General features: G+C 37.1%; 3 protein-coding genes across 3 annotated transcripts in view; 1 reads left to right on the top strand and 2 right to left on the bottom strand.

Annotated features, from left to right (window-relative positions):
- Positions 1-25,523, bottom strand: part of LOC125801413 (zinc finger protein 239-like) — a 181,851-nt gene that overhangs the window by 111,111 nt on the left and 45,217 nt on the right. The window lies entirely within an intron of this gene.
- LOC111197605 (zinc finger protein 239-like) overlaps positions 1-25,523 on the top strand; it is a 270,756-nt gene that overhangs the window by 218,538 nt on the left and 26,695 nt on the right. The gene's annotated exons all lie outside the window — the stretch shown is intronic.
- The window catches only part of LOC111189489 (NACHT, LRR and PYD domains-containing protein 12-like), a 382,248-nt gene that overhangs the window by 348,990 nt on the left and 7,735 nt on the right, over positions 1-25,523 (bottom strand). Inside the window, exons 4-5 of the mRNA XM_049477064.1 lie at positions 24,740-24,847; positions 24,492-24,605 (exon numbers count right to left, since the gene is read on the bottom strand). Coding sequence (XP_049333021.1) covers positions 24,492-24,605; positions 24,740-24,847 — 222 coding nt within the window. The remainder of the gene's footprint in view (positions 1-24,491; positions 24,606-24,739; positions 24,848-25,523) is intronic.

The following is a 25,523-nucleotide window of genomic DNA, read 5'->3' as shown; positions in this document are numbered from 1 at the left end:
ATTTAGTGTATGTGTGTGCAGTGTTATATTTAGTGTGTATTTAGTGTGTGTAGTGTTATATTTAGTGTGTAGTGTTATATTTAGAGTGTGTGTAGTGTTATATTTAGTGTATGTGTGTGCAGTGTTTTATTTAGTGTGTGTGTGTAGTGTAATGTTTAGTGTGTGTAGTGTAATATTTAGTGTGTAGTGTTATATTTAGAATGTGTGTAGTGTTATATTTAGAATGTGTGTAGTGTTATATTTAGTGTGTGTGTGTAGTGTTATATTTAGTGTGTGTAGTGTTATATTTAGCGTGTGTGTAGTGTTATATTTAGCGTGTGTGTAGTGTTATATTTAGTGTGTGTGGTGTTAATTTAGAGTGTGCGTGTGTGTGTGTAGTGTTTGTGTGTATTGTGTGTGTGTTTATAGTGTGTACGTAGTGTACGTGTGTGTAGTGTTTGTATACAGTGTATGTGTGTATGTAGTGTGTTTGTATTGAGTGTATGTATTGTATGTGTATTTGGGTGTGTATTGGGTGTATGTAGTGTGTGTATGTAGTGTTTGTGTGTACTGATTGTATGTAGTGTGTGTGTGTGTGTAGTGTTTGTTTTAGTGTATGTGTGTGTGTGTGTGTGTGTGAGTGTGTGTGTGTGTATTGTTTGTTTGTAGTGTGTGTATGTGAGTGTGTGTGTGAGAGAGAAAGAGAGCTTACATTTTTTTAATCCAGGTTTGATTCGGATCTTCCCTCCATGTTCCACTCTAAACACACACACACACACACACACACACACACACACACACACACACACACACACACACACAGATCAGCACAGTGTGAGGTTTTTAAGAAACTGATTTATAAAGAAATACTTTGCGTGAAAACGAGCGAACATTTGAGAGAGCAGAAATTAGTGAACTCATGTGTTAAAGTACGGAACTGCAATGCACACTGCATAAAATCAGATTAAAAACGGAAGTTTAACTTCTCTAGATAAGATAAAATGGCAGTTTCTTGTGGGCTTGCAGAAAAGGGTTAAACTTTACTAATTTTTTTTTTATTGGACCATACATTTTCAAGGAATTGTTGTGCAAAAAGTATTTTATCATGATTTAAAAATTATTTTATGCCACTGGTCATTAGAAAACTTCAAAAATGTTAAATGTAACAAAGGCAACATTTTTAAATAAAGCCAACAAACCAACTCAATCACATTAATGGGATCTCTTTAGAAATTAAGGGCTCTATTTTAGTGATCCGTAGGTGAGCTGTCAGCCGTGCACCATGTATCGTGAAATAAACCAATCACCCTGTCACTTGCCATTCCCTATAAGAGCCAGGTGCAGTCTGACTTTGGCATATTGCTATTTAAATGGCACAGCTGCCTGGACTTGTCCAATGTTTTTCATCCGCGTAGATATATTCAAAATCACCGCTGCTGTTTAAACAAGACAGGTGAAGAGCATGAAAATATACTGTTGGTGGGAGTAAGATAGCAATAAGCATCAAGACCACCTTGCACAGGGTGTAGGTTAGGGCCCTGACTGTTCAGAAAGGATTCTGGTTTTGCAGTCACTGATTATTTTTACCATAAAGACATGGGCTGGTTGCTGGGGTGCTTGACTCTCAGTGTGTATAAAGTTAGTGGGGATCAGTTTTAATCTTGTAACTTTTCTCCTGACTCGATGCTCAGGGCAGCTCTCCATCACTGGCTCCATGACCAGAACCAGCTAAACTTTTCCACCTGTTCTGGAGTAAAACCTAAACCTTGGTTCTTTTTACCAACAGAAAGATGAGCCAAAACAGAATTACAGTGAAGTACTTGGCATGCAGTGCAGATATCTTGGGCATAAAACAATTAACAGTGGCTGTGTAAACAAAAATAAGACAGAATGACAGAATGAAGGTTACATGCTGCTCCACCGTGTTTACCTGGTGACTACAACTAGATTTACTACAGGTCCCACAATGCAATGTGTTTCACAGAATTAACCCGTAACTTTCTCAACACTTTGCTTTCCTGTGAGGCACAGCGCACACACAGGAAAGAGCACAACAGGCAATATCGAGAGTTACAAAAATGTACAACATGTACAACAATATTTATCTTACAATAAGTTGATAATATAATTATCAGTTCAGACCTACCCGAGTTTCTCCAGTTTGCAGTGTGGATCCTCCAGTCTGGCAGAAAGCAGCTTCACTCCTGACTCTCCTGGGTGGTTGTAGGTCAGATCCAGCTCTTTCAGGTGGGAGGGGTTCACAATTAGAGCTGAAGCCAAAGAACAACAGCCTTTATCTGTGATCATACAACCAGATAATCTGCAGACAGAGCAAGAGAATGTGTGAGTGACAGAAAAGAAAGAAAGAAAGAAAGACAACATAGCAGACTGAGGAAGATAATGCACTTTGATATTAGTCTCTTTTTTTTTAAATAACACTACAAAATCTGAAATAAATATCTATAGAAAACTAAAGTTTCTTAACACAGTTGACACAGATTAACATGAAACCCAAACCTCAACAGTAAGCATCTCTGTGAATACAACATTAGCATTGATGTGGACCAAAGAATTGAGTTCATATTAACTTTTGCTAAAATTGTTTTTGCTTGTGCATCACAACTTGTGTGATATATCTCAAATGTTCATTCAAGTTGGACATTCTTTAGACAACAGCAGAAGACTCGTATTTGTTTGTTTGTTATACTCTGACTTTCGCTAAACACTTTTTCTTGTGTGATTTGTTATCATCATGGTAAACACCTGAATATTTACACATTTATACATGAATTTCTAGTGGTGTCAATCAAATCCAATTAAACATGCCAAAATTCTGTGATTAATCACACTTGTTTTTCATAAGACGCACGTTTTTATAGTGGATATTTTATGGAGTGAATTTTGTGCCAAACGTTTTACACAAAAAAATTAAATCCGCAATCAAAATGTTAGGCTAAGGCCTAGCATTATAAACATAAAGATCTCATCAAGAGCAAAGGAAGGGAACTTAGAGGAACAGACCTGGGAATTAACGACCCGCTCCCCCGTGAAATCCTTGACAGACGCAGAAAACTGTTCGCCGTGAGGAAAGAACTCATAAAAAAAGTGAAAAAAGCAGTCGTCTCCATCGACAAACTTTATGTTGATGCACAGCTATATTGTGACAAAACTCCCTGGCTGTTCTAAATTTCTTTAACTGTAACTAAATAGCAGTCTCTCACTTTATGTTGATGCACAGCTATATTGTGACAAAACTCCCTGGCTGTTCTAAATTTCTTTAACTGTAACTAAATAGCAGTCTCTCTTTCTCTCCCCCCGAGCGCTTTCGTTTGTGCTCTCTCTCTCTCTCTCTCTCATGCGCGTTGTGCTCTCGTTGCACGATCTCTAACATATAGGTCAATACTCAAATAACCTCATAAAATTGATCCATAATGTATATATATATATTTCCCCTAAACTTTCCTTTTTCTCTCGTTCTTTCTCTTTCTTCCACTCCCACTTACTCGGGTCATTCTCACAAAATCCTGATTCAGAGGACATCCAGTATGAAAATTTGCAAAATGCATTTAACAACAAATTTCCTTTTGAGGATTTAAGATTAAGGTCTAAACTTACTATGAATATTATTTTTAGAACATTTGTTCCATTTTATTGCATATTTTATTAGCATTTTATAGATGAAGTCCACAAAAATGTATCATTACCGCAATGTGATATGACATCTAATATATGATAAAAATGCAATTTTTTTATCAAAGTTAAGCAGTTCAGTTCATTTACAGTTAAGCAAGGGTTTAAGACTTATTAGCTTACACTTACACAAAATGCTACATTATGAAAAGAATGTTTATTTTCAAGAACATTTCATATTATTTAAGACAATTTACAATGCAAACATTTGCATATCAAAAGAATCTTTCATGTAGACTACAGCACCTTCATTAATAAAACAGCTCACTTGACTATTGGAAACCATTCAACAAATGTCAAAGAAAGACCTCTCAGAAACTCTGAAATCTTGTCTATCTTTATGCACCATCCAGCATTGTATGCCTACTAAGACCAAACTTTTTATTTTTAGTCATTTACGTAGTTCTTTTGTGTTTTGCCCATATGTCAGGCATATGTCAGTTCTGTAATATCTGGCAGACTTTTTTTCCTCCATTGCTTTTTCTTTTTGTCATGGTACTTTTTGGTCAGATCACGTGTTGTCTTTATTTTCCCACTGGAAATGGCAAATATGAAATTATGATATCCATTTCAGTTTTTGTTCAATTCCTTAGAATGGACTGTAAACAAATAATATCATGTGTAACTCCAATTGGAACAACTGTCTGTGTCGTTGAGTATGTGTGTGTGTTTTTCTAAATGTTGTAATTCTTGCTGTAAATGTTCTCCCTAAACTTTGACAGCCTTGCTTTTGCTGCTGCCGTTCTTTTCTCAATAGCTACCTGCCTAAGGTAAACGTAAGTTAGAATGGTCTACTGGAGAAAATGTTCAGGGTAGCGCTCATGTTATGACAATCAGGCAGTAAAAAGGCATCTGTATTACGCTTCCTAATCAAATTCACATTACCAAAACAATTCATCTCATTACCGCAACAGGTATTGAAATGTAGCAGTAAGTGAGAATTCAGTTGGAGGATGAGTGACTTTAAACTTTCATGCTAACTGTAAAGGCACCATGAGGGCTGGATAAATTTTCACTTACAGTGTCCATTTAGACCTTAATATACTATATTATAATCAAAAATACAGACTGTAACTTCAAACTGTAGGCTCAAAACTCGATATATCGGTAATGACAATGAAAAAGTCGTGCAGACAAGTTGATGAGCAATCTTTTAACTTTTATCCAGAAACATATGGGAAGAACTGCTTACATGGTAGCCATCTTGAGTGTCACGGCCAATGTCTTCCCTAATGTTGAAAACGCCTTGAAAATGTAAGTTCCTTGTGGATTTAAACAATGATTGAAAATTGTTGCGGAGGATGAGAAAATAAGTGTTGGACACATTCCTTTTCTTTATTAATTTTATTGTTTTTACTTTTCAATGTAATTTTGTTTATGTTTATTTACTTAAAGTGTTTGTAGTATGAAATGCATTTAAGTTTTTTTTTTTTAATGTTTAAATATTACAATTACCAAACAGTGTACCGAAATTCTGATACGGACATGTTGCGGAAATGAGAATTTTACTCTAAAATGTAAAAAATTACCAAAATGATATTTATAATGTTCATTTTTAAACATGTGCAAGATAGACCAAAGGACGTTGTTTATGATTCTATATTTTTTATTTTGTTAATATTTACTTGTTTATTAAAATTCCTCATGCCACCTCATCCATCCATCCATTATGCGCAAATACACACGCACCCGCAAATATACTAATGCACGCACATTAATCCGTTCACAAAATCACATAAAAACATTAAGGATCCACTTAGCAATAACTTAATGCATGCAACGTCTCAATGTCATAACATGTATGTCACACCAAATCCAACACTTTATCTTATGTTATGTCTCTTCTACTTTGTTTGCATTTAATCACTCCTTTCTGTACTATCTCTTTGCACCAACCTCGATTTTATTACTACTATATATCCCAGATCTGAAAAATGCATTTTTGTTTACACTCCATCCCACACACAACAAAAATATCCTCAAACATCTGCACACTCATATCATATCATTGATAAACATTATTAATCCGTACATCACAACATGTCTTCACTTAAATTTATAACCCAGAACATTCGTGGTATCGGGACACAGATTAAGCAAGCCAAAGTACTAAACCATCTCACTTCACTAAAGGCAGACATTTGTTTACTACAAGAAACACATCTATCAGAAACAAATCATTATAAGCTCAGATCACCACAATTCACCCATATATTCTCAGCCTACTATAACTCCAAACAAAGAGGAGTATCAATACTAATAAACCAAAAAATCCCCTTCACACATAACACCACTATATCAGACACAGGTAGATACATCATAATTAACATCAACATCAGCAACACACCCTTAACAATAGCAAGTTTGAATGGCCCCAACATTTATAACCCATCCTTCTTTCATGAGTTTTTTAACCATATAAACAATATATCAGATTCCACAATTATAATTGGAGGTGACTTTAATTCAATCATTGACCCGTGTATAGACAGATTAACTATGGCACACAATACACGTTACTGGCATTCAACAGATATCATTAAACAATACATGACAGACTTAGGGTTCAGCGATGGTTGGCGCCTCAAAAACCCAAACACTAAATAATTTTCTTTCTATTCTCCAGCCTACCACTCATTCTCACATTGACTATTTTTTAACCAGCAATTCTATTATAGCTAATATATCAGAAATTTAATATCACCCTCATCGCAAAGAGTATGAGGAGTATGAAAAGCTTCGGGAGCCTGCTGCCCAGCCTAAACCATCTAAGGTAACGTTACCCAAAACACAAACTGAGCAAACTTTAGCGGAGTCACTCACCAGAAAAATGCCCTACGACAAAAAAGGCAGCAGATGGCAAGAGAAAACAAATGCAGTCACAAATTACATCGCTAAAGACATGATTCCCGTTCAAGTTGTTGAGAGAGATGGCTTCAAACAACTATTAAACACTCTGGACCCAAGATATAAACTGCCTAGTCGAAAATATTTCAGTCACACTGCTCTGCATAAGCTGTATGAATCATGTCGCCAAACTCTGGAGCATAAGCTAAAAGACGTTGCACATTTTGCAACCACGGCAGATTTATGGTCAAGCAGAACATCAGAGCCATACCTCTGTGGCCGCGCATTTCATTGACGAATCTTGGCAACTGAAAAGCTACTGTTTGCAAACATCATACTTTACAGAAGATCACACAGGCGAGTTTATTGCCCAAGGTCTGAAAGATGCACTGGCGTCTTGGTCGCTGCAAGAAGACCAAATGGTGTGTACAACAACAGATAGTGGGGCTAATGTTGTCAGTGCACTACGGATAAACAAATGGAAGTGGCTTCCTTGCTTTGGACACAGACTTCATATTGCTATTGGTGAGTAACTAACACAATGCAACCAAAGCTATACTTACAAGTAATATATGATTTACTACAGTATGTCATGCCTGACTTAACAGGCAAAAAGGAAATAAGAGACACTGCTGGGATGTAAAAACAAAGCAGTAGAATTTAATTAAAAATAAACAACAAAACTACAATAATAAAGTTGAATAGAGCAACACACTAAAGTTGGGCAAAATAGGAAACAAATATAAAAACTGACAAAGCAAACTGGACTGGGCCAAAAGAAACAGGGACTAAAGAAACAAGGAATAAGTGAAACTGCCAAAACAATATAACCAGGAAGTAGTATGGGGAATGGGGAAAAACAATGGGAGCACTAGACTAAAAAATGACAGAAAACTGCTAAGCAGAGCTTAGGAAAACAGCTAGACTAAAAAGTAAACTCGGCAAACAAACACAATAAATTAAACAGGGATACTTAAGCAGGGAGGAGTCCAGGGAAACACCAGGAACTAGGGCGAAACAGGCTTGGGAATAAGAACGCTTTGTAGAGATGCAAACAGGCTGGAACCACAAGGAACCACAGACCATGTGAGCGACCAATACTCGGTGACAGCAGAGAGAAACAGCATGCTTTTAAGCAACTCTGCCCAGGTGAATCTGATCTCTAAATCAGGGCTGGATGGCTGCGTGTGCGTGCCCTGATTAGAGGAAGTCCTTATTTGGGCATGGAGTGCTTGGCTTGGCTGGACGGGCCTGACACAGTAGTGTGACTAAACATGAAAAGATTCCAAAGGTACATAAACATAAAGCAAAGTTGTTTTTGTATGCAAATGAAAATATTTTAAATATTACACATATTCAAAATATAAGGTAATATGTAATAGGTTTCAATGTTATACTTGCATATTTTGAATTTAGCACAGTGATTTTTTTTCTGTATATATTTCATTTTTTAGAAAGGAGCATATGGGATCCTAGAATAGACAGAGCCATTGGGATTTGCAAGAAGGTGGTTGGAGCCTTTTCCAATAGCTGGAAAAAGAAGAAAGCACTTGCCGATGCACAAGAGCAGCTGAAGCTTTCAGAGCATAAACTCATCACAGAGTCACCAACAAGATGGGGCTCAAGACAGAGCATGATAGAAAGATTCCTTGAACAAGAAAAGGCCATTCGTCATGTGTTGGCTGGAGACAAAAAACAAAGGCACCTTGTCCCTACATGGCAGGATGTTGAGGTGCTTGAGGCAGTCAGCAAAGCACTTGGGCCTCTTCTAGAGTTCACAGATGCTCGTTCAGGTGAGAAACTTGTAACAGTTTCTTACCTTAAACCTGTCCTTGCCTTGTTTAACACTGAAGTCCTGGTGGTGAAATCTGATGACACAGACCTAACCAAAAAAAAATCAAACAAACCATCCTCGAGTACCTGAACACAAAGTACACAGAGGACTGTGTGGATGAACCTTTGAGTCTGGCTTCAACACTTGACCCCCGGTTCAAAAATCGCTTCAATGATGATGACAAAATCAAAGCCATTGCGACAACAGCTACAGCAGAACTTTTGGCTATGGAAACAGCAGAAGACAGCCATACTGCAGGTCCCTCAACAGCTTCAGCTCAGGCACCAGCTGCAGAAGCTGGAGCAGATGATGACACAGGAGTGCCAGCGAAAAAGACAAAAAAGTCTTTTTTTGGCAGTTATTTCAAGAAAACAAAGGAATCCAAAGAAGGTGAGTCTCTGGACACCATAATTGAAAAGGAAATGAAGAGCTACTTGATGATACCTGAAGTGGACAGTGATGTAAATCCACTTGACTGGTGGAAAATGCAAGAAGTAAACTTCCCCAGACTGGGTAAACTTGCAAAAAAGTACCTGTGCATCCCTGCCTCAAGCAGTCCTTCTGAGAGGGTTTTCAGCACTGGAGGAAACATTGTAACTTGTAACCGTGCTGCCCTGAAGCCAGACGCTGTGGACAGGCTGGTGATTTTGTCACACAACTTAAGGTAAATCCTAAGAAGTTCATTTAATGTCACAACTGATGCTGAAAAAGGCTGCTTTTTTCTAAGACCATTTCCTTTTTGTCTGCAAACTGTGGATGTTGTTTGCAACACATATTGTTGACAAGTGTGTGATTGGTTTACAAATGCAAGAAAATGTTACGGTAGTTTATTTTTTTTTATAAATGTGCAATACATATTGTTTACAAGTATGTTACTGGTTTACAAATGCAAGAAAATGTCACAGTTGTTTAATTGTTTATGAATGTGCAATACGTATTGTTTCTCATTTTATTTGTATGCTGCAGAAATGACCAAACATCAAACACATTGATTTGTTATTTACAATGGACGTTCATTTTAAAGTGTGTTGAAAAAGCTCTTGTTGATTGTTGTTTATCTTTGTGTACATTTTTTCAAAGAAAATCAGGTGTGCCACATGCCTTGCACATATTTGCACTGATATTTACACTGTTAATTTAAATGTTTTTTGTTATTTGTGTCAGGTAAATAAATTGCCTTAAATTGTTTACATTAATATGATGTGTAAGCATTTTTTAATATAATTTTAGTTCAAGCTAGTACAAGCTTTTACAAACACATTTATAAATAATGCAAAATATCGGTTAATATCGGTATCGGCAAAATTACATAAAATATCGATATCGATTTTTTTTCCATTATCGCACACCCCTAGCCCACTCTCTCCTCTACTGTTCTCTATTTTCATAGAGCCATTAGCAGCAGCTATACGACAATGCCCAAATATCAAAAGGTATCCATACCCACACTACTGAACAAAAAAATCAGCCTTTAAGCAGATGATATTCTACTATTTCTACAAAACCCACTCTCCTCAATTCCTCAGACTACACAAATAATTAAAACATTCTCTAAAATCTCAGATTATTCCATTAACTGGTCTACATCCACCGTTCTACCATTTAACATACTTATCAGACACAGCAGTTCAGTTACTCCCTATCCCTATGTGCACTGAACACATCACATACCTGGGCATTAAAGTTTCTGAGCTGTCTGAGCTGCACACACTTCATTTTAGACCACTACTCACAACCATCAACAATGATATCCAATGCTGGATGAACCTTCCACTATCCTACCAATATCCACAATCAAAATGACAATATTACCTAAATTAAACTACCTCTTCTCAAGTATTCCCATCCAACCTACACCTACCTGGTTTAAAACCTTCATCATCTCTAAATTCTACTGGAAAAATAAACCACCCAGAATCAAATTAACCACATTACAAAAACAAAGAACTCAGGGAGGCCTAGAAGCTCCAAATTTCCAACAATACCTCTCTGCAAACCAATTAAAGTACATTATTAAATGGATAAAACCAAATCAAACTGATGAAATATGGAGAAAACTAGAACAAACATCAATTAATGAAATACAAATCTCAGACTTACCATTTATTAGCACAACAATCAATCGCCACCCTTGTTTCAAAAATCCAATTATATCTACGACTCTGACAGCTTGGTGGAAAATTCACAAGAAAACAAACACTAGACTTCCACCCACTAAATACTCACCCATATGGCACAACCCCGACTTCCCGCCACCAAAAAAACCCCCAAAACTACAAAAATGGAAAGAAAAAGGTATTACACATTTACACCACGTTCTACACAACAATAACTCGGCTACTTTCTCACATCTAACCCAGAAATATAGCATTGAGAGGAACCAGTTTTCGCAAAATTCGCAATACTAAAACTTACTGGCCCACCAATTTCAGAATTCCTTAATATCTCTTCTTCAGACAAAATTCTATCAAAAATATATAGGCTTTTATTCAAATTAGACCAAACAGTGGCTATCCCAATAAAATTGTGAAGAAGATATCTTAATTACCCCAATGCTGATTTCTGGAGAAACATTATGGAAAACACATTTACCATGACTAACAATACTAACCTTCACCTTATACAATATAAAGTCATTCACATGGTTCACTACACTAAGCAAAAGTTACATAAAATGGGACAAGAAGATTCAGAAATCTGCATACACTGCTCACTAAACACTCCAGACAATTACATACATGCTCTATGGTACTGCCCACCAATCAAACACTTCTGGCAGCTTGTTATAACTCGGCTAACTCCACTATTTAAACAGCCAATCTCTCCATCCCCATCACTCTGCCTGCTTAACACATGAACCACAAACCTAAACCAGGAGGAAAGCAGAGCACTTTTGGTGGTGCTAACCATCGCCAAAAAAACAATTCACACAAACTGGAAATCAAGGGAAAAAAATCACCATCAGTCAATGGGAAAACTCACTCACAGAACACATAAAAATGGAAAAAATATCTGCATCTCTCAAAAACAGAACTCATGAACACATAAAAACCTGGTCAGCATTAAACAACCTCCTACATCAGTGACTCCATCAGACTTTAACAGAAAACCTACACACATCCATTATAAATCTACTTTTTTTTCCTGTTCCAAGGGGGGGCACAACATACAGCACGTAGGCGTAAATGTTGACATATTATTCAAACATTTTTATAGTCTGTGTATGACCTTATTGTCATATTTTAGATAATGTTTTTTTATTTTTGCCTTATGTCTACACTCTAAAAAACAGAGGTACGATACGAGTACTTTTTTGTACTCGAAGGTACACTCTTTATAATTGTACCTTCAAAGGTACAATATTGGTCTTTACAGGGTCAGATTTGTTCCCTCTGAAGTACAAAGTAATTTCTAACAGCAATAAGTACAAATTTGTACCATTTAACCAGCCAAAGGGTACATTCAGTATTCTGCATCACTGTACTAATGAACAATATATATTTAAATTGCACATTTTTTTATTTGAAAGCCAGACAATTTTGTATCATCAAGTTTTTGAGCCATATTTAGTTGATGATAATGTTTATAATCTTTATGATCTTTACTGCCACAAAAACCATGGGTACAAAAAAGGACTTTCACTGAAAGGTACTTTTTTGTGCCTCAATATAAGGTACAGCCCCAGCGACAAGCTTTGTACTCTTTTAAGTACAAATCTGTACTTATATTTCTTAGAGTGTACAGTGTTATTCACGAAAACACAGATCATTTCCATCTTGGTATGGAAACTGTCCATGTTCGATTCTAGCTGTAAAAACGAATACCAGCGTATGCAGTTACAAATGCAAATGAGAAGGAAGCACTAAGAGGAAGAATACAAGAACTGGAACACCATGAAAGTAATTTTAAAATGCAGTGTTTTTTTTGTAAACATGAGGAATGAATATGCACGAGCCCGACCCGACGACCCAATTAAAACCCGACTTTTTTTAATTTATTAAGGAAAGCGTTAAAGCTGAGTTTTTTTTTTTTTTGGGGGGGGGGGGGGGGGGGCTGTTTAAATGAGCAAAATCTGTTCAGAATAATGTTGAAGAAGACCTATTATTTAAAAAAATAAACTGTATTAAGAACAGATTTCCAAAAGATTAAAACACCAACAATGCGAAATGATCCACAAAAATGATATCTGAATGACCTTCCTCTAATCTAATATAATTTAACATGGTTTAGGAATATAAATTACTTTCTTAACAAACAAACAATTTAATATTTAGCAAATAGCCTGTGCAAAAACACAAAAAATGGCTATTCCGTGCACACTCATTAAACCAAAATAACAATAACAATAATTTATAATTAATTTATTTTTAATAACTTAATAATTATTATAATTTATAAATATATAATTAACAATATATAAGAATATAAAATACTTTCAGAACAAAAGATTTTTTATTTTATTTTAAGCATATAGCCTTATTTTATAGCCTTTATTTTAAGCGTATAGCACTCTGCACTTAACACGCTCTACAAACGTGTTGTTTCTATCAACAATTTACTTGTATTAGCTCCATACCACTGACTGTCCTTGCATTGGACCAAATTTAGCTTCAGAGGGCTCCATTTTGTTGGCTATTTAGCTACACAAAGCTCTGTAAGACAAGTGCGTAATGCGAAGTGGAGGAGCGCATGTGTGAGTACAGGTCGGGAATCGGGTCAGACTCGGGCTGATAATCTAAACTCTACTGCTGTGGAAGCTTGAATGAAGCTCTGAGAATCATTTATTTTTATTTTTGCAAATTCTGAAGACATCACGAATAGAAAGCCTACTGCCTGCTGACCTGAAGCATCGGAAAACGGAGACGCCTCTGTGTACCAGCCGTAACTATAAAATAAAATATTAAAATGTGCACAGTAACTATTAGTGAAAGGACAATTTAAACAAATAGAACATTTGTTTAAAACAATAAACTTAGGTTCCTTACTGTATTAAATCTTTTTGCAACATAGTGACAGATCCACAATAATGAATGAAGAATTTCTAGCATGGTTAACTAATCTTGAATTCATTTCTTAAAACTGGAAAACACTCATCAATGTAACACAGCCACAAGTTTTTTTTTCCCATTTTCTCCCCAATTTACACGGCCAATTACCCAACCCACTCATTAGGACTCCCCCTATCACTAGTGATGCCCCAACACACCAGGAGGGTGAAGACTAACACATGCTTCCTCCGATACATGTGAAGTCAGCCTCCGCTTCTTTTCGAGCTGCTGCTGATGCAGCATTGCCAAGCAGCATCACAGTGCGCTTGAAGGAAAGCGCAGCGGCTCGGCTCCGGTACATCAGCTCACAGATGCCCTGTGCTACAGACATCACCCTTGGAGTGATGTGGGGAGAGAGCACCATCTACCCACCCAGAGGGAGCAGAGTCAATTTTGCTCCTTCTGAGCACCGACAGCTTGATGGCAAAGCTGCATGAGTGGGGGTTCGAACCTGCGACCTCCTGAGCCACAAGGTTTTTAACTGTACCGCGGAGCTTTTTAACTGTACCGCGGAGTTCACCTACTGTCGCGCAGAGCTTTTTAACTGTACCGTGGAGTTCACCTACTGTCGCGCGGAGCTTTTTAACTGTACCGCGGAACTCACCTACTGTCGCGCGTGTCACCTTTTTTCTCCTGGCAGTTGTTTCTCCCGGCCGTGGACGGGAACCAGTGGAACTTGTAGTTCTTTGGGCTAGAGATAACTGCTCTAGGGTGATACCCACTTTTACTTCACTTGGTTTTCTTTCAAAGCAAGTCACAGGAGTCCAGGGTGAGTTCCCAAGCACTTCTTTCATTTATTAGCAGTTCTAAGCACTCAAACATAAATGTAGCTAGCATTCAGAGAACAGAGGGGAGAGCCGTGGATGTTAACTAGCCTAACACGAGGCGGAGAGAGACGAAGCAGCAGCCACCTAACCCTAATTTGCTCCTAATCACACACTGCCGCTGCCTCTGCCAAACTGATCTAAACAAAAAATAGTGCGCTTCACATACATTTCTTAAAGGGACATGAACCTCAATCTTGTAACACACGGATCTTTGTAACTGTATCGCGATGCTCACTTATTGTCGCGCTGAGTTTTTTTCTTTCATTGTCACGCTACGCCAGATTTCTGGCACGGCGCCGGAAAGCTATCACCCCTGTATCTATAACCACATCATCCATATATCAACACTACATGAATGTTCCTACACACACACACACATGCACACAGTCACATAACACGTTCAACATTTAAGACATTTAGCTATTTTTATTTACTTACTTATTTTTTTGTTATTCTGTGTGTTATTATGTTAGGGATGGATAAATGGAAAAATATAGGAAGCCATACTATAATAATTTTTATATATTTTATATATATTATAATAACTTTTTTTTCTTTTTTTTCAAGGGCACAACTTCTTCTTTTGTGTTTTTTTATATCTCTCTTCTCTTCTCCTATATATTGTTTTCTATTTGGTTTAATTTGTATATATACACATCGTTATGTCCTCCCTCTGCACAGTGACCTCAGTTATCAGAGGTTTGTATTAATAAGAATAAAGTCTTAATGGTTCTCCGAAGAGGGGTGGCGGGCAAAAAATAAAATGTTAGGAATCAAAATCAAAAATTGTATGTTACAAATTCAAAAGAGAAAAATATATAGCAAATATATATGTTTAAATATACTTGGTTACTTTATTATCCTTTACAGTTATTATCCTTTACAGTGAACAGCTTCCAGTGCACAGCAGCAGCAGATACTTTAACAATTAAATTTCATACAAACATTCTGTTCAATGTTATATTATTCTCTGTTTCACTCCATTAAAAAGCTCACATTAGCGAGATGTGCTAAATATTCATGCACAAAGTATGATAGTTACATAGTCAGTGAGCTAGTGAATGAGATAGTTACCTAGTCAGTGAACTAGTGAGTTACCTACTCAGTGAGCTAGTGAGTTACCTAGTCATTGAGCTAGTGAGTTAGCTAGTTACCTACTTTGTGCATGAAAATTTAGCACGCTAATGTGAGCTTTTTAATGGAGTGAAACAGAGAATAATATAACACAATATAACATTAAACAGAACATTTGAATAAAATTTAATTGTAAACACAATCTGCTGCTGCTGTGCACTAGAAGCTTTTTGCTCTCCGTGTTTGGAAGGACGCTTGAAATTAGCGGGGTGGGCGTAGTCAGTCTCAGTGGTCAGTCCAGAACCAGCTGACCAATGGAGGTTCAAGGGGAACGCCTTCTTCTAAGCCCCGCCCACATGTGAAAAGTGTGCCAAAACTCAGAAAAAAAAATAAAGCAGAAGCAAAGGAGAGATTCCAGAAGCAAAAGTCTTAAACAGAAAAATCCAAAAAACTCCACAAAAAATTCACAAAAACACAAAAATGAAAGCAAAGACTGGCAAAATCCAAACTGAAACAAAGTAACCAAGTATAATTAAAAATATATATTTGCTATATATTTTTTCTCTTTTGAATTTGCAACATACAATTTTTGCTTTTGATTCCTAACATTTTGATTGCGGATTTTATTTTTTTGTGTAAAACTTTTGGCACAAACGGAGAGAGAGAGAGAGAGAGAGAGAGAAACAAATGGAGAGAGACAAAAACAAACAGAGAGATGGAGAGAGAGCAACAAAGCTCTGAGCTGGAAGTCTGAACCGGATTGTTACAGCTGGACACCGCATTAAAGTGTTTAACCACAAAAGAAATCTGCATGTTGGGTGGAGGCGGAGCAGATTACGGCAGAAGTTGGGGTCAAACTTGGGTTAAAAAAAATAGTAACACGTTACTGATTCCAACTTAACAGAGTATGTTAATGATTTAACGCTGGCAGCCCAAATAATTTCAAATGAAAAATCACAGAAACACTGACCTGAGTATCTGCAGTTTACATTGTGAACTCTTCAGTCCAGCAGAGAGCAGCTCCACACCTGAATCCTGCAGGTCGTTGTTACTGAGGTCCAGCTCTTTCAGGGAGGAGTTTTCCAGGTTTAAAACTGATTCCAGATTTTCACACGTCTTTCTTCCTATATTACACAAAGCTAATCTGAAAATGTAAGAATAAACACAAACACAAATGATTTTACAATGTCTTCAATGTTTAAATAACACATTTTAGTGATTTCCTAAATGTAACATGTATTATGCTGTTACTTTTGTACATGCCACATTTAATATTTTTTTCTAGTGGTGTCAATTGATTAAGAAATATAATCAGACTAATCATGACAACATTAACTGCAATTACATTTGTTCTTCTTAAGACAAGCTTTATCTCCCCTCAAAAATACAAGTATATAATATTATATAATAGTATATAATAGTATATATAATAGTATATAAACGCCAGTTTCCCCAGAGCTAGGATACTTGTTCTAGTCTGCTGAACATCAATGTCACTTTTCCCACTGTACTTCTGGCTCTTGTGTTTGACCTGAAAGATCAGGAAGTGTGTGAACATCTGCGTCAGGGTTTTGGGAATTTCTCCACTCTCAGCTTCACTCAGCATTCTCTCTAGAACAGTGGCTGTAATCCAGCAGAAGACCGGTATGTGGCACATGATGTAGAGGCTTCTTGAAGACCTGATGTGTGTGAAGACTTTGTTGGCCAGGTCCTGATCTCTGATCCTCTTACTGAAGTACTCCTGTTTCTGAGGGTCACTGAATCCCCGCACTTCTGTTACCTGATCAAAACACTCAGTAGGTATCTGATTGGCCGCTGCTGGTCGAGAGGTGATCCAGAGGAGAGCAGAGGTAAGCAGATTCCCCTTGATGAGGTTCGTTTTATAGTGGATATTTAAATGTAAATAAAAGAATGAATGTAAGAAATGTAAAATGCAATTATTAATGGTGTCATTTAAAATACTATTATATACACTTGTATTTTTGAGGGGAGATAAAGCTAACGTGGGGCGCTGGAATAAAGAATGCATGGTGAAGTGGAATGGACTCAGAAAGTGTATGTTATTGCACACATGCTTACAATGGGGAAAAGACCTTATTACAATTTAAATGGCCTGATGGAAATATGTAATCGCCAGTATTCAGTAATTTGTACTGTTCCTTTAAGAGCTCCTTACAAAAGGTGCACTGCCCTTTTACGTGTATAGTTATGCTGAGAGTGCGGTAAACCTGAGTGTGTGCTGTGCTTTACCACAGAGAATGCTGGACCTAGCTTCTTTCTTTTATTCATTTTTTTTCTGCAAGTAACAACATATACGTGGTGCTTTTAGCTCATGTATGAACTATGTTGTATGTCTTTTTTGATGTGCACATTTTACATTTCCTACCATACATACACACATACATAAAAGTTAAAAGAAAAAAGGAAATGAGCATGAAAGAGTACAATTACTCTTTTTGTATTTAGTCTGTAGATGCAGTATCATGACAAATTAAAGGGCATGGAAAAGTCTGAACAGGGAGAGTTGTTTAGGGCTCCTCTCCTTTGCCAACCTGGAAAGAATAGCCTGTTTCTGTGTAATTCTGTGTAATTTAGTTTCTTTAATTAATTACGGTTTCATTTGTTGCCTTGTTTGTTATTTTGCTCTGTGATAACCTGAAACACTGACCTGAGAATCTGCAGTTTACATTGTGAACTCTTCAGTCCAGTAGAGAGCAGCTCCACTCCTGAATCCTGCAGGTCGTTGTTACTGAGGTCCAGCTCTTTCAGGGTGGAGTTTTCCAGGTTTAAAACTGATTCCAGATTTCCACACGTCTTTACTCCAAGGTCACATGAAGCTAGTCTAAAAATCAAGAATAAACTAATGATTTTACAATAAACCCAAAGAAGAATACTTGAATGGATTGACAAAGAATAGAAAATAGAATTAAACTGTGAAATGTATTGTCTGTCTAAAGAGCTGGTGATCAGCATGGGCATACAGTTCACCAGGGACAGATTATAATGAGTTAAAATAGAAAAGAAAACGTTTATCAAAACAGAGAACCAGCAAGGCTTTTTGGAGTATGTGAATTTATTCTATTTTCCAAGTTGAACTCAACTTGAACATTACACCTTCTCGCACATATATGTATATATATTAGAAATAAATACAGACACTTAAAATATATGTTCTATATGAAATTGTTATGTTGTATTGCTAATCATCATTTCTCCAAAGCATATTGAGATATGATTTTTTAGTCAAATCACCCAGTGCTACTTTAGAGTGGATCTGCAAGAGATGTGCATTTATTTTAACAAAAACATATAACTTGCCCAAAACCTTTTTTTAAAGATTGTATTTAATCAGTCTAAGACAGAAACTTAATGTACTGTTTACATTAAAATGATGGTTTAATTATTATTACACAAAAAAGGAGAATGAATGCTTATATGTGATAATGTGAATAATGTGAATCCACCTGTGATTAAATGGAAACTGATTCTCCACATCAGCAGTTGATTAAAAACTGTGTGAAGGCCTAAAAAAATACTCACACAGCTTTTCTGGATATTTTAACTACTGGCAGAAGCCTCAGAAAACACTCCTCTGATGGATCATATTTACTGAGGTTAAACTCCTCTAGCTCTTCTTCTGAGTTCACCAACACAAACACCAGAGCTGACCACTGAGCAGGAGAGAGTCTGGCCTTTTGAAGACGACGGTCACCACCTCTCCTCAGGTATTTCTGCACTTCCTGCACCAGAGAATGATCATTCAGTTCATTCAGACAGTGGAACAGATTGATGGATTTCTCTGGAGATGAGTTCTCCTCAATCTTCTCCTTGATGTATTTGACGATTTCCTCATTGCTGTCAGAGATCCTCTCTGTCTGTGTCAGTATGACTCGTAACAGATTCTGATTAGACTCCAGTGAGAGACCCAGGAGGAAACGAAGGAACAGGTCCAGGTGTCCACTCTCACTCTGTAAGGCTTTTTTAATGGCACTACTGAGGAATTCAGTCATCGATGACCTGCTGAAGAGTTCAGATAGTTCAGTGTTTTGGTTTTTAGTGGTTTGCTGATTCAGAACGCTTCTGTCAATGAAGCAGATGAATGCATATAAAGCAGCAAGAAACTCCTGAACGCTCAGATGTACAAAGCTGAAGACCTTCCCCAGGTGCAGCTCATGTTCCTCCTTGAAGATCTGGGTACACACTCCTGAGTACACTGACACTTCTTTAATATCGATACCACTCTCTTTTAGATCTTCCTCATAGAAGATCAGGTTTCCTTTCTCCAGCTGCTGGAACGCCAGTTTCCCCAGAGCTAGGATACTTGTTCTAGTCTGCTGAACATCAATGTCACTTTTCCCACTGTACTTCTGGCTCTTGTGTTTGATCTGAAAGATCAGGAAGTGTGTGAACATCTGCGTCAGGGTTTTGGGAATTTCTCCACTCTCAGCTTCACTCAGCATTCTCTCTAGAACAGTTGCTGTAATCCAGCAGAAGACCGGTATGTGGCACATGATGTAGAGGCTTCTTGAAGACCTGATGTGTGTGAAGACTTTGTTGGCCAGGTCCTGATCTCTGATCCTCTTACTGAAGTACTCCTGTTTCTGAGGGTCACTGAATCCCCGCACTTCTGTTACCTGATCAAAACACTCTGGAGGGATCTGATTGGCCGCTGCTGGTCGAGAGGTGATCCAGAGGAGAGCAGAGGGAAGCAGATTCCCCTTGATGAGGTTCGTCAGCAGAACATCCACTGAGGTTTGCTCTTCTATATTCACCAAATTCTCATTGTTCTGGAAGTTCAGAGGCAGTCGACACTCATCCAGACCATCAAAAATGAACATGATCTTGTAGCTCCTATAATGTCTTGGTTTTAATTCTTGTGTTTCTGGGAAAAAGCTCTGAAGAAGATTCACCAGACTGAGCTTCTTCTCCTTCATCAGATTCAGCTCTCTAAAAGGAAGTGGACATATGAAGAGAATGTCCTGATTTACTTTTCCTTCAGCCCAGTCCAGAATGAACTTCTGCACAGAGACTGTTTTTCCAATTCCAGCAACTCCTTTAGTCAGTACAGTTCTGACGGGTCGTTTCTGTTCTGGTAATGGTTTAAAGATGTCGTTACATTTGATTGGTTTTTCCTCTGTTTTCCTTTTCCTGGATGCAGCTTCAATCAGTTTCACCTCATGTTCCTGATTGACATCTCCTCCATCTCCCTCTGTGATGTAGAGCTCTGTGTAGATCTCATTCAGAAGTGCTGACTTTACATGGCCCGATATTCCTTCATTAAGTATCTGATATTTATTTTTCAGCTTGGATTTGAGCTTTTGTTGACATGCTGGGGCTAATTCTGATAACAGAGGAAGAGAATAAGGAAAATGTAATTAGCTGTGATCTTCATGAAAGACCCCTGTGTAGAACAACTTTGATACAGTAGATAATTTTTAGGTTTAAGGATACATTTGATGCTGTGACACAATATCTTATAATTACAAAATCCAGTTAACTATTGCTTATTATTCTAATTTGAAAAGCAGAACTCCTCTGAGGAAATAAATTAGCACTAATTGTTCCCCATTCTCATGACCCAGAACTCTTACTGCTCTCTAGTGTGTTGGCGAGGTTTGTCTGATTCATGTTCCTCAGGATGTGCAGTGTGACCTTCAGCACCCCCTCCTTCTGATCGTCCTCCACCTCTCCCTCAGAGCATGCTGTGTAATCTGGACTCAGGAGATTCTTAAACGTGTTTAGCTTGTTCTTCACTAGAGAGATAAACTTCTCCTGCAGCTTCTGATTAAGAACAAACATCAGAGAATCAGTAAAGCTGTTACAGTACAGAGAGGGAGATGATGACACTGATCTGAGGAGAAAAGGAGTTATGGATGCTCCAATGTGTAAAAGGTATTATCAAAACTTTAAAGTAAAGTTAAATTTATATGTAAAATAAATAATTTCCATCATATATATGGTTCAGTACTAACCCTGAATATGTGGTCCAGTTCTTTTCTGGAAAAGTTTTTTTTCTTCTCACTGTGGATGAACAGAAAAGCCACACTGTAATCCACATTATTAAATCAGATGATTTAAAAAACGTGTTTCAATAAAATAAGGTGAGATTATTAATACAATAAAGAATAACAGCAAATAACAGATACAAAGAAAAGATTAAGCTGTAATTAAAATAAAATGTAAATAAATGTATCAAGAATACCAGAACCAAGACAGACACACGCTGATATGAGTCAAACAGTTTAATCAGTTTACTAACAAAAGGGACAAGCAGATAAGGATAGTCTAAAGCAGGCAGGGTCAGTAACATAAAGCCAGCATAAATAAACAACATACCAGTAGAAAGGAGAAAGCAGGGACGGTACACAGAGAAATAGACAGAAGTGGAATAAGCAGAAGGGTGGTCTAATAACAAGCAACAGAAAGCAACAAACAAGGCTGAGCAAGGCAAAAAGGGTAAACAGTAAAAGAGAAAGGGGTCAATAAACGATAAGGCAGAATAACAAAGAGATATGTGTCGTAGAAGAGCTAGGGAACCTAGATTCAATACTCAGCAACTAATAGCTGAAACTAAGGGGTATTTATACTCAAACATTCAGGTGAGCAATCAGTAGCTGTAGCTCAGCAGCTCAGCAGCAATGTGAATGTAATTAGAAAGAAAACAGCTAAAAGGTTTTGCAGAATTTCAATTAACAAAATATGTTTTAAAGTGTATTATAATTAATTCTGAATACATTACTGGTCTATGTATTGTACTAAAACACATTCTCCCATTACTGGATGTATGCACTCACCCCAGCAACTGAGATGATCAATATATGCACGACAGATGATGACGTTTTATTCAATGCTATTAAAGAAACAATGTCCTGTTTTCAATACACTGGAACATAGTTTTAGAAGCAATAATCCTAGCAAAAAAAAAATTTCCACCAGACACATAAAGCACTTTGTGGTTTGGCCTCCAGATGGCGCTAATGTGCTCTGTGTCATAAAGCTTTGAGTAGAGAATATTTTTCGTACAGTTAGGAGAAACGATTCAGCGCTTATATAAGCTTTAGTTTACCATCAATAATATTTTAGGTACGTTAGCAGAGCAATTTCAGCAGAAGTAGCATTAATTATGTTTAATTTAGTATAAAAGAGGAGAGAACAGAGCACATGTACACACATGGACAAAATTGTTGGTACCCCGCGGTTAATGAAAGAAAAACCCACAATGGTCACAGAAATAATTAGAATCTGACAAAAGTAATAATAAATAAAAATGCTATGAAAATGAACATATGAAAGTCAGATATTGCTTTTCAGCCATGCTTCAACAGAATTATTTAAAATATATATAGAAATCTCATGAAACCTGGGCCTGAGCAGACATGATGGTACCCTTAACTTAATATTTTGTTGCACAACCTTTTAAGGTAATCACTGCAATTAAATGATTCCTGCAGCTCTCAGCAGGTATTTTTAGCTGTGTTTTGGGTCATTATCCTGTTGCAAGACCCATGACCTGCGACTGAGACCAAGCTTTCTGACACTGAGCAGCACATTTCTCTCTAGAATCTCTTGATAGTCTTGAGATTTCATTGTACCCTGAACAGATTCAAGACCCCCTGTACCAGGTGCAGCAAAGCACCATGTTTCACAGTAGGGACAGTGTCCTTTTCCTCATATGCTTCATTTTTCTGTCTGTAAACATAGAGCTGATGTGCCTTGACAAAAAGTTCCAGAAGCTTTGTGGCTTCTCAACATGTAGTTTAGCAATTTCCAGTCTAGCTTTTTAATGTTTTGTTTTCAACAATGGTGTCCTCCTTGGTCGTCTCCCATTAAGTTCACTTTAGCCCAAACAGTGATGGTGTGATCTGACACTGATGCTCCTTGAGCTTAAAGTTCACAATCTCTTTAGAAGTTTTTCTGGGCTCTTTTGTTATCTTTCGTATTATCCGTCTCTTTGATTTGTCATCAATTTTCCTCCTGCAGCCACGTCCAGGGAGGTTAGCTACAGTCCTGTGGATGTTAAATTCCTGAATAATATGTGAACTGTAGTCACAGGAACATCAAGCTGCTTTAGTCACATTATTTTCAAAGGTACCATAATTTTTGTCAAGGCCTGTTTAATGAGTTTACTTTTTAAAACAATTATGTTGAAGCACAGTTGAAAATCAATGTCAGATTTTCATTTACTTATTTTCATAGAATTTTTATTTAGTATTACTTTTGTCAAATTGATGTTATTTCTGTGACCATTGTGGGTTTTTCATTCACGCTTCATTTTCCTCCAAATCTCTCTCTCTCTTCCCCATGCTTTCTCACACACACACACACACACACAGCTGAAGGCATGTTTTCTCGTTCCAGGCTGCTAAAGGTGGAATATGGAGCTACTCTAGTGTTTACTTCCTCCATTAAAGCTCTCAGTTAAAATCAGTTACTCAGCACATTAAAATATTCTCATTTATACTGACATTAGCAATAAAACAAAAAATAATCTTGTCTGCCAGACACAACACACTGCACAATGATTGTTGTCCCTTCACAGAATATTGTTGTGATTAATACAATTAATGTTTTTATTTTATTGATATAACTTAAATATAATTTAGTTTTGCTTTTCTAACACTGATGCTTTTATTCAAGAATATCTGGTAGGTCACATGGTGCACTGTTCAATATTTGGAGGTGTGAGTTTAATGTTTAAATATTGAATATATTGTTTTGATTAATATATTTAATAAGCAAATCTTACGATCATTTAAGAAGTGTAGTTTATTACAATATAATACTTTTCTAAACATGTTTTTGAATAATGCAAAACTGTTTTTTTATCTGACAAAATTACAAAAATGATTTAGATATTGTTTTTATCAGAATTACACACCCCTAATATAGATATATAATGATACTGTAATTTACTCTCATTGTTCAGGTCAGTCAGTCTAATCTAAACCCCGCCTCCCCATCACACCACAGCTGTGTACACTGATCATTACATACAGTGAATCTCACACTGACCTCCTGTGTGTGTGTGTGTGTGTGTGTGTGTGTGTGTGTGTGTGTGTGTGTCTGTGTGGGTGAGTGTGTGTGAGGGTGAGTGTGTGTGAGGGTGTGTGAGGGTGTGTATATAGGGTGTGTATATGCTTTAAAAAGGTAAATTATAGTAAAAGTAAATGATGTAAGTGATGTTTCACTCACTGTGGGTCAGAGGTCATATCTTCACTGCTGAGATCAGGAGGATGATCGAAGGACTGGTCACTCTTCATAGAAACACAGCTGGGTTCTGGAGAAGCTCCTCTCTGGGTTTCAGTTCTGTTAACATTAAACACAGTGAAACTCCAGCATTTACACAGTGAAACTCCAACACACAGCACATCTTTAATAAAGATCAGGAACTGAAGAGCTTCACTCTCAGAACAGAACAGTAGTTTAGTGCAGTGATGTACCGAGACCCAGAGCTTCCTCCTCCACTGCTGAAGTTTGGAGGATGAATCATGGACCCGTCACTCTTCATAGACACTCCACTGGGGGCTGGAGATGCTGCTCTCTTCTCCCTGTAAACAGATCTTCATGATGATCCATGATGAGAGTAAAGTGTGGAGTAATGTGTTCCTTTACTAAAACTTATTCACAGGTTCCAGACTAACTTCTTCATAACCGTCCCAGAAGCGTCCCGAAGCTTTCTGTCAGCTGCCCCAAACTGAAAAACGCTCGTCTAATAAATATACATATTTTAATTTCTTTAACAATATTGTTTAATATATTTGTGTTTGTTATGATGTCACAATGTCATCACCTGATTAGATCATATTTACTATATGTACTTTATAGATCTGTGTCTAGTTAATAACATGTATTGGTAAGAGCTACACAATTACACAATTATACTGTATTATAAACTAAAAGGTATATTTTTATACTGAACTCTAACAGAGATACAGATCAGAACATAATAGAACAAGTCTTTCTGTGAGAAGCTTCATTCCACAGCTTTAATATCAAACCCAATCACTTCCATCTGATCTATATAAATGCAGCACATCAGGATTTCCTCATTTCTAATGCTAATGTAAACTCAGACAGCGTGTGGTAAAATCCGAGACGGATCCTCACAATGGATCTGGTCCAGAGTTCACTTTCACTACAGACAAATCCGATCCAGATTTTGAGCAAATCTTCACATGTATGTTCAAAAATCTGGACCAGATCCTCTTACCACCATCCTGAACC

Source organism: Astyanax mexicanus, chromosome 4 (assembly GCF_023375975.1).
Source record: "Astyanax mexicanus isolate ESR-SI-001 chromosome 4, AstMex3_surface, whole genome shotgun sequence".
NCBI classification, from domain to species: domain Eukaryota; kingdom Metazoa; phylum Chordata; class Actinopteri; order Characiformes; family Acestrorhamphidae; genus Astyanax; species Astyanax mexicanus.
Note: the sequence above shows the minus strand (reverse complement) of the source record. Positions and strands in the feature narration are given on the sequence as shown.